This window comes from Geospiza fortis, unplaced genomic scaffold, assembly GCF_000277835.1.
Source record: "Geospiza fortis unplaced genomic scaffold, GeoFor_1.0 scaffold172, whole genome shotgun sequence".
NCBI lineage: Eukaryota > Metazoa > Chordata > Aves > Passeriformes > Thraupidae > Geospiza > Geospiza fortis.
The window spans coordinates 3,409,566-3,419,670 of record NW_005054309.1 but is presented as its reverse complement, the minus strand read 5'-3'; the positions used below and the strand labels follow the sequence as shown (position 1 = coordinate 3,419,670).

The 10,105-nt window shown below is 44.1% G+C and overlaps 1 protein-coding gene across 2 annotated transcripts in view; it reads left to right on the top strand.

Moving 5' to 3' along the window:
* ABCC5 (ATP binding cassette subfamily C member 5) overlaps positions 1-6,135 on the top strand; it is a 42,909-nt gene extending 36,774 nt beyond the window's left edge. For both annotated transcript variants that reach the window (XM_005418980.2, XM_031055516.1), the window contains exons 25-30: positions 475-664; positions 1,388-1,547; positions 1,972-2,050; positions 2,626-2,739; positions 3,781-3,945; positions 4,623-6,135. In XM_005418980.2, coding sequence (XP_005419037.1) covers positions 475-664; positions 1,388-1,547; positions 1,972-2,050; positions 2,626-2,739; positions 3,781-3,945; positions 4,623-4,724 — 810 coding nt within the window. In that variant the 3' untranslated portion in view covers positions 4,725-6,135. The remainder of the gene's footprint in view (positions 1-474; positions 665-1,387; positions 1,548-1,971; positions 2,051-2,625; positions 2,740-3,780; positions 3,946-4,622) is intronic.
* The last annotated feature ends 3,970 nt before the right edge of the window (positions 6,136-10,105 follow it).

The following is a 10,105-nucleotide window of genomic DNA, read 5'->3' as shown; positions in this document are numbered from 1 at the left end:
AGCAGGACAGGGGAACATGAGGAGGAGAAGGAAGAGGGTGGCATTTAATGTGTTACTTGGACATTCTCTTCTGTGTCAAAATCAACAGTGGTGATCCTGGTATGGCATAGCAAATGAAGCATAGAAATGCACCAGATTTTGCATCCAGTCTTTGTAGTGCCATGAAACTCAATAGGATTGTGCTGATGAATAATAGGCCTAAAATACATTTTGAATTCCATTGATGAAAACCACTGTTGTATAGAAGGACTGATGTCATTACTGAGGCAACAGGAGGGGAATTAACAGTGTGGTCAGTGTAATACAGCAAACTTCTGGACCACTGGGCCCACATCCAGCCAAACAGCTCATCATGAAATTGCCATAAATGATCTGGGCTGAGTCTGCAAGGAAGAACTGCTGAAAGCTGCAGCTGATAATTTTCCTTTGGTGCTTTGTTTACTGGAAACTGAATTTCTGTATTTTTGTTAAAAGACGCTTTCCCTGGAAGCTCCTGCTCGAATTAAGAACAAAGCTCCTCCTCTGGACTGGCCACAGGAAGGTGAAGTTGTTTTTGAAAATGCAGAGATGCGGTACCGAGAGAACCTCCCTCTAGTACTTAAAAAAGTGTCCTTTACCATCAAACCCAAGGAAAAGATTGGCATTGTGGGGAGGACAGGCTCAGGTAAGGAAAAACACTAAGCAGAGTTAAATTATTACTTGCACAGAATGGATTGGGGCAGTCATATTGGTTCTCCTGTGTTTGAGTAAGTTGGTTGCACAGGAGGGGCTGAGCACTCTGTCAGTGGAGGTTTCCATTCATGTCTGTACATAAGCAAGATCCCTGTTAACAATAGTGAAAACAAGTTTCCATTTAAAGCACAGGGATATCCTACTATGCTTGAGCCAGTATATTGATCATATGTAACTCCCCAAACCACTGACCAGCACAGATTGGTGCCTACAATGTGCTCACTGCAGCTTCTCTGACTGTCTTGAAGGATTCTGTACTGATGCTGCAGACAGGTTTGGCTCTGAGCCATCTCAGAACTCTGTACTATGAAGAATCCAAACCCCTGTTTGTGAGATGACTTAAATCAACCTCAAAATGAGTTTGTAAATAAGTAATTTATATTGCTCTATTGGGTTTTCATGGCAGGATTTTGTCAGTGGGGTTGGGGCAGTACTCCAGGCATGGCTTTATTGAGTAGAGATTAGGAGATGCCCCCACAATTGCTCAGAAATTTAAATGCTGAACCTCAGAACTTACCAGAGCATTGCTTGCCAGGACTTTTTGGTATTTTAAAACTTTTCTTAGATGTGGACAGCTTTTGAAATGCTTTCTCATCTGAAAAACCATTATGATTCTGTAGAAACAGCAGTCATGTTTTTCCTGTCTCATTTTTAGGGAAGTCTTCCCTTGGAATGGCACTCTTTCGTCTCGTTGAATTGTCTGGAGGCTGCATTAAAATTGATGGAGTGAAAATAAATGACATTGGCTTGGCAGATCTTCGGAGCAAACTCTCCATAATCCCTCAGGAACCTGTGCTCTTCAGTGGCACTGTGAGGTTAGTGAGGCCATAAGAAGGCAAGAAGGGACTGAGCAGTCTTTCTGCTTGTACCTGAAATGCAATAGGGGCCTGGTGAGGTGGTAGCTCTCAGGCATCCTAGCTTCTGTTCTAGTTTTGAAACAAAAAAAACCACAGATGAATGAGTTTAGCTGGCCCACCATCAGTACTGGGTGTGATCATCCTGTATGGAAGTCTTGCTTCCCTTTATATGTGATTGAAGTTTAGTATCTTTGTCTTCCATCTCTACTCCTGTTTTTTGGCTCTTCTAACCTCAGTGTGCTGAGAACATCTGATTTTCCTGGCAAGGAAACTGTTAGTGGAGGGCCAGATGGGAATCACCTGTCTGGATGAATTAGCACACTGTTGGTTTGCCATTCATTGCTGAGTTAAAATTCTGCTTGTTTTCTGCTTCCCCTTCCAGATCAAACTTGGATCCTTTCAATCAGTACAGTGAGGAACAAATCTGGGCTGCTTTGGAAAGGACTCACATGAAGGAGTGTGTAAGTATTAGGTGCCCTGGGAGAAGGATGCTTGCATTTGACTAAAAAAGCAACATAATCTGTTAGTAGCTACTTTAGAGGTCTATATCTAAGCTTTCTCTCTACCTTTTCCCCCTTGTTCTCTACGCTTTATTTGACCAATTTTTTTTTCCCATTATTTTATCAGACTGCTATTTTTGGTTTTTTAAGGGACATGCCATATTCTGTGTTTTTTAAGTATATAGAATAGCAGAGTGGTGCTTCATCACGGGGATTCTTAGGGTGTTAAAACATTTCAAGTGATGTTTTCTTGTACGTGCCTGAGGTGTGCATTCTACATTTCCATTTGTGACTGTACGTGTCACATGTGCAAATTTATACTGAACTTAAAACCTGCCCTTTGCAAGGCCCTCTCAAATTAGTCTTGCTGCCATGACATTTCCAGTTCTTTTTCATGTAAGCCAGGTGGCAGGTATGGCTGCAGGAATTCCTGCAGGGAATTCTTCTGCTGGTGACAAAGATTGTCAGGAGATCTGTTTGTGTTTATAAGATTTTGTGCAGTGCTGTAAGATTTTTGCCTCCTTTTTCCCACATAGGTTGCACAGCTGCCTATGAAGCTTGATTCAGAAGTGATGGAAAATGGGGAGAACTTTTCTGTTGGAGAGAGACAATTACTGTGTATAGCTAGAGCTCTGCTGCGTCGTTGCAAGGTGAGCACAGCAGGAGAGAAATAGGGATACCAGAATTATAGGATAGAACAAGCCTTTTTTTGTGTTAGATTCTTTCTGTCTGTCAAAGGAATCACACCAATGATTATTGCAACCCAGAGAGGTGTAAGGTTAAAACAAACAGGAAGGTGTCTGTAGCCAGCTCCTGCCATGTCCTGCCATTGGAAAGGCATTGCTAGTAAGTGCCAACATAGTGTGTCAGACAATCATTTCTTCAGTGTCCTGTTACTGGGGAGCATCAGATTCTTCCCTTTTCCCACTTTTTTGTGAATATGAGCCAAGTGTTTTTCTTCTACATGGTGCTCCACTTAAATGTGGTCTCCAAGTGGAGTTTGGGACTGTGCTATGCCAGCCAAGTGAAAGATTTTGCAGGAATGAAAAACAAACAATTGCAGTGAAAAAATACTTTTGGATTGAGATTGATCAGGACTCTGGTTTTAACAACCTTTTTTCTGAAATGTGACATATCATAATATTTTAAAGTTCACTCTGCATCTGTTTTTAATGTCAGACTACTCAGCAGAAGTCACTACTGTCTCTGCAGTACCTGCACAAAGCATGTCCAGTTCAGCTTTGACAAGAAATCAGTCCAAATCAGTTTATGTCTGAGGAGAAGAGACTTTTTACCCAGTGTAAGAAAGCTATTAAGCCTAGTCAGTATTGACTCATTCCAGGAATGTCACCACCAGGGATGTGTCAAATCAATTTACTGGTAAAAATTCTGTTGGAGATTCATCTATGGAATATAAAATTGAAAGCAGTGGAAACTTTAGGTCCAGGTCATAAACCACATGTAGCTCTAGGATGACAATAAAATGTGTCATCCATAGGCTTTGTTGAAGGCAATTACATAGAGGAAACTGAAAGGGTACTGTGAAACCTGCTTTTGTACCCACAACTCTGTAAGCATTGCCAGTTGTGACAACACTTGGCTGTGGCCATTGTGCCCACCCATGTATTTTTTATATTCAGAGAGGGAAGGTGTGACCATGGGTAACAGCCAGAGTTCTGTGCTGCTTTCAGATACTGATCCTGGATGAAGCAACAGCTGCTATGGACACAGAGACAGACTTGCTGATCCAGGAGACCATCAGAGAGGCGTTTGCAGACTGCACTATGCTGACAATTGCTCATCGCCTGCACACGGTGCTGGGCTGTGACCGGATCATGGTGCTAACACAGGGACAGGTGAGCAGAGAGGTGTCTGCCCCCAGTCTGCTGGTGCCACGTGTGCAGACTGAACTGAGGGAACAGCTGCACTGCAGGGCAGAAAAATCTTCTGTTCATTCATATCCTTGGTAATAATTGTCCAGTAGAATCAGTTGCTGCCTGTGACAAGATCAAAGATGACAAATTATTTTCACACCAAGAAAGTACCATAAAATAACCATCTGTCTTTAAAAATATCTTTGAGGCTTCCTTTGTAGGTTAATTCCGTGATTGGTAATAACATAAACATCTCTGCTGCGGCTTAGTGGCAGTTTCCCATTACTTTCATAAGGCCCTGCGCCATCAAGCACACCCATGGCAGATACTTTACCTATTTTTCAGGCTTCCATTTGGGAGCCATAAACAGTTAAATGCAAGAACATTGGGCAAGGTAGAGAAGGCAAAACCCCATAGCATCTGCCTCTGACAGAGCCACCAGAGGTTGCTTCCTCTGAGCTAGTTCCAGTTTTTGAGCTAGTTTGAAGCATTCCAGGTTACAGTATCCATAAATGCAGGTAATTTCACTGCCTGGTGTGTCACCTAAAGATGAATGCTGCGTTTTCCACTCTTTACCATCACATCACAAGTCCAAGGGGTGGAAGTCAATTCTCTGCTGAATTTTACTGACATACTTTACCTGCCTTGTTTGGTTTCAGGTAGTGGAATTTGACACCCCGACTGCCCTTCTGGCCAATGAGAACTCGCGCTTCTACGCTATGTTTGCTGCTGCGGAGAACAAGGTTGCTGTCAAGGGCTGAAATTCAGGGCAAAGTCACTTTAATTTTGGAGAGCTACGCTCCCTGCCTGTGGCAGGCCAGCTCTTCCTCCTCCTCGCAGATTATTGTCTTTTCATCTTTTAATTTTTAGCACAATGTGTCAAGCCAGAGAGTTTTTAGAACCATGTCAGAAGAACTCATGTTTTTATTATGTATTTATTCCATACTACTAATTTTTTGTTATTAAATGCACTCTACAAATGGCTCAGGGAGCCATAGTTATAAATGTATCAGAGGCCTATAATGAAGCTTTATACATGTAGCTATATCTATACATAATTCTGTATATAGCCTATATTTACAGTGGAAATGTAAGCTGTTTATTTTATATTAAAATAAGCACTGTATTAATAACAGTGCATATTCTTTTCTATCATTTTTGTACAGTTTATGGTACCAGAGATCTGGCTTTATCAGACAGTATCAGACAAGGTTTTGTCTTTTACAGTTCGTCTTTTCCTAGTGCCGGATTTTCTGCGTGTCTGAGTGGAAGTGAAGCTTTGCAATAGTGTCCTTTATTGTCACATCTTTGTCTAGCGCAGCAGAGAAGAGCTCTGTGGTGTAACTATTGCATTGTAATTTATCAGAGCTAGTTGGGCCATCGCTAATGTTCACCACAGCAGGCTTCCCATGATGCTTTTCCAAAGCAGGGTTTTTAGTGATCTGAATGGAGAACCACTCCTGGGTCACATTAAGGCCTTGTATTTTCTCAGTGTCCTGACACAGTATTTCTTACTGTATCAGCAGAGTTTATTTTAATGCAAGCAAACCCAAGCTCTTCCTGCTTCGCTGATCTAACGAAACCAAAATCTTACTGTTTGTGGAATGATCTGTAACAAATTAATCATAAGGTTCAAATTGTGCCCTGTAAGCTGGCAGGAAAGCCTTTTCAGAGTTGCTTCAGCTGACTCTTTATCTTGAAGCTGCTACCACTCCTCAGAGGTTTAGGTTGGCTTTCGCTGGCATGGGTAACACTAACTCTTTGTTCTGCTCACTTAAACTAAGATTAATCAACATGGATATTTCCTGTTTCTTTCTTGCACACTTGTTAAGGAAGCAGTCCTCGACCCCACGTCTTCTGGAACCTTTGAGGGGTTCCTGTTGATCAGGATGTAACACTGGTGTAGGACATGGTTTTCTTACTGTAAATGACCTATCTCAGGTTACTGGGTCCTGCGTAGTGCGTTGCCATGATCACTGTACACCATCCCTGTTTTTGGGACCTGTGCCCTGGGGGACACAGTTGTTCCTGTGATAGCTGTGACTTATTGAATGGTCAGCGTTGCATGTCTTTGTCAACTTGGACATTTTGTAGCCTTAGCATGTTTGCAAAATGTCTCATTGAGGCAGAAATCTGAAAAGTAAATAAAACTATTTTGGGTTTTGTAAATTTTATTGGCTTAAGTGGTTTGTTTTGGGCACATAAAGAACTTTGCACCTTTTTGAGCCTTGGGGAGCAGTTTTGCAGGCTTTTGTTTTTTTTTTTTTTCCCTCTTGTCATGTATCATGATGATCTTTCTTCCTTCAGAGTAAAGGTGTTTCTTTAAAAGTGTAGTGGGTGATTTTTGTGCCCTCCAGCATGGGGGTAGCTTGCAATACATGTATGTTGAGTAGTACAGGGAGTAATAATTTATAGTGCAAGTATTCAAGCCAAGTAGAAGGGCTGAGGTCAGGTGGAAGACCTTAGGCTCAGATTTTCCATTTTCTTTACCTGAAAGCACTACTGTTTCTAGAGTGACATGACTTGCAAAGTCACTGAAAGAAGCATTTCTACCTACCAGTACCACAGGCAGATTGTGGCATTAACAGAGCTTGCACTGTAGCTTGAAGTAGCACAAAAAGCATTGTTGTGGTTGTTCTTAACTCTAGTCCAAAGCAAGAATTAACTAGCACAGACCTTACCCTGCTCGCAGGCCTGGAGTTTACCCCATGGACTTCAATATTTCCCTTGAAGGAAATGGGCTAATGTACCTGGTTCTGCGTGCTTCTGGGGTCGGTGTGTGGCTTCACTTGGCAGCTAAGGCTGAGCTAATGGCAGTCTAGGTAAAAGGGGAGCCATCCTGATCTTATCCTCCTTCTTCTTCCAGGCTGGGACTTCCTCTTCCCTTCCCGATGCCAGCAGTGGCTCTTGTGTGGTCCAGTTCAGAAAGCTAAGTTGCTGAAAGCAGGAAAGCTGTACAAAGGAGGAGACAGGAAGGCACCACCCACAGGAAGGGAGGTGAAGTGAGGCTGCTCTTTTCAGTAGGTGCTGGCTCTAACAGTAGCATAGGTGTGAGAGGGAGCTGCTCAGCGATCACTGCTCCAAACTGCTGCTTCCCAGTTACACTCTCCTAAAGAGCTGAGTCTTTGCTGCAGCTTTGGCCAGCTGAAGCAGCTCAGCAAGGTGTCAGACAAGGGTCTGTGATGGAGCAGGTGAACAGACACCTGTGAATAGCAAGGATTAGCTCAACCATTTTGTTAAACCTTGGCTGCAGCACTGTTACTTTGGAATTAAAGACAGAGACTTGACAGAAGGAAATGTTCTTTCTGTTGTGATCACTTCTGCGCTTCATTTGGCACTTGTCTCACAGGTGTACTGAAGTACTGCTGCTCACAGGGGCAGCTGTAATTTTTGAACTGACTTTCATCCTCAACCACAGGAGCAAGCTGAGGCTGGCCAAGGGCCTTGTCACTGAAGTGGAAGGAAGAAACATTAATATTTACGAATCTGACTGAAATATCTGTGTTGTTGGAGCATTCTGCAGGAGGTTGAGGATTGGAATGTTCAGGAGTTGGATTCTGCTTTAGAATTTATAGTATGATATCCAGAGAAGACTTCATCCTATGAGAAATAGAATAAGACACTGGGATTGGGACAGAGGCCGCCTTTAAAGAGATCCTACCCAAAATAGCATGGAGATAGCACATGCTTCTGTTCTGGTGTAATATCAGCTGGTAACTAAGCCCCACACATTCCTGTGGGATGGAGGAGAGAATTGAAAAGGTGAAAGCTAGAAAATCTGAGAGTTGAGATCAAGACAGTTTAATAGGGAAAGCAGAAGCAATACAAGGTATTAATTCCCCACTTCCCATGGGCAGCTATCTCCAAGAAAGCAGGGCTCCGTTTTGTGTAATGGTGACTTGGGAAAATAAGCACCATAATTTTGAATTTCCCTTCCTTTCTCTCCAGCTTTTTTAATGCCAAATGGTCTGGAATATCTCTGTGGTCAGTTGGGTCAGCTGTCCCTGCTGTGTCCACATCTCCTTGAGCACCCTCAGCCTCCTTGCTGGTCAGATGGGGAAGAGAAATGTCCTTGGCTCTATGCAAGCCCTGCCCAGCAACAGCTATACAACATCCCTGAATTATCAACACTGTTTTGATCACCAACCCCAAACACAGCCTGCTACCAGCTACTGTGGAGAAAATTCACTCTAGCCCAGCCAAAACCAGCAGATCTTACAGCAAAGGCTGTGCCCCAAGACCAGCAGGTGTGCAAAAGGAGAGAGATTTGCCTGGGATAACTGGTTAACATATTGTTCTCTGGAATTTTCATTACATCAATTTTGCTTATTCTGTCCAATCACTGTGAGTGCAGCTGATCCTGATACATTATTAAAAGCTTAGAGCCTCTTCAAGAGAATGTGTTCTTCCTCATCTGTCTGATGAGTGGACGCACTGCACTTGCTTGGGACTTCAACCAAAGCATAGGTAGGATTCTTTTAAAATTACTGTGGAGTTATTTAATGTGCAGTTAGATTGGTGTAATCAGGCCCTAAAATTGTCCTGGCTTGAACACCTGAGGACATTTCACCCTTATCTGTGGTGAAGGTTGTGCAGGGTCAGATCCTGAGGTTGCTGGGGCTGTGCTTTGCCCACCACCTGTAGATGAAAGCCATGTCAGGCTTAGTGCATCACTGGAAACAAAATTGGAGGGAGCCAATTTTTTTCAAAAGGCAACTGGTATGAGTGTGAGAAGGTGTCAGAAGGATAAAAGCAGGACATTTGATTTATTAAAGGAGGATGTGGACAGCAAAAATGGCAGGAAAAATGTTTTTCTTAGTTACAAGAGGATTTATTTTAAAGGCAAAATGTCTTTTTGAAGGTGCTTGAAAAGAATGCTGAGAAAGTGCAGAGTGCTGTACGCAGCAACCAAAGAGCCTGAGTGCGATCTTGTTATTTTTTCCTGCAACTGTAGCATATGTTTTACTATATATAAGTGATTACACAAAGGTTTTCTTTAGATTCAGGTCGGTGGAGGGTGATATTGTGATTTGTTTAACCCTTGGCTGAGCCAGTAACTGCAGCCACAATGTGCTGAGGCCACAGTTTTGTGCCTCTGGTGCGATGATACAGTGGAAACTGAGCTGGAATTTGGTGCAGATGCTGCAGTTGTTAGTGTAAGACTTGGGAGGCTTTCAGAATATACCACTATGGATTCATTAAACCCACAACCATGTGAGAAATGTTCCTGTCTTGTCCAAAATATGTGCCTTGGAGCCTCATCAGGCAGTGAGGTAGGCAAAGCATAACAGTGAAAATTAGAGTGAAAATAAGTTACAGAAGTTTCATTACGTGGGACAGAGACTGAACTTCTCTTGGGCTGATGGGAGTGCAAATCACAGTTACTTGCACACACCTCCTTCCTTCCAGCTTGCTGACTCCTGCTGTTGCCACGCAGAGAAACAAGCGCTTGTACAAAGCTGATAACTTTGATTTCTGCCCTTTCCCATTTAGGAAGGCAGCAGTAGAGGGTGTGTGATTGATTACCCCGAGTTCTGGGGAAGATAAAATACATTATGTCTGACCTGGGCTCTGGGGCCAGTTTGCAGTGAGAGTTGGAGGCAGGAAACTACGGGCAGCGCAGCTGGGAGAGAAGGGATTAAAAAAACGGGTGTGGGGGGATGCAGGGAGAAGGGAGGTTATTTAGGGTTAGCTGTGAGCTCGATGTGGGGGTGTGACCAGGAGGAGTGAGGAAGCCAAACTAGTTACGGTGGGACGAGGGTGCAAGAATCAGCCCTGCTGGGAGCCGTGGGGTGGAGCTTTTGGGGGTGTTTGTGGTGGAGCTGGGGACGGTGGAAGTGAGGCATTCGGGCGGACAGAGCTGCCTGTGAGGGCACAGCAGTGATTCAAGCGGGCTGTTGTGGCCAATGGCCGTGCCCAGAGCAGGAGTGCTGGGATCGGTGTGTCCGGGCCAGGCCTCGGGGCTGGGCTAGGCGAGAGGAGGGAAGCTCTGCGTGGGCTGCTTAAAGCTGCCCGGCGAAAGGCGCACGGCTGGACGGAGCCGCTGGCGCGCAGGGCGGGCGGCACGCGCGGATACCCACGCCCATGAGGGAATGAACGAGTGACCGCGGCTCTCCGGGAGCGTTGCCGGTGTCCGGGGCTG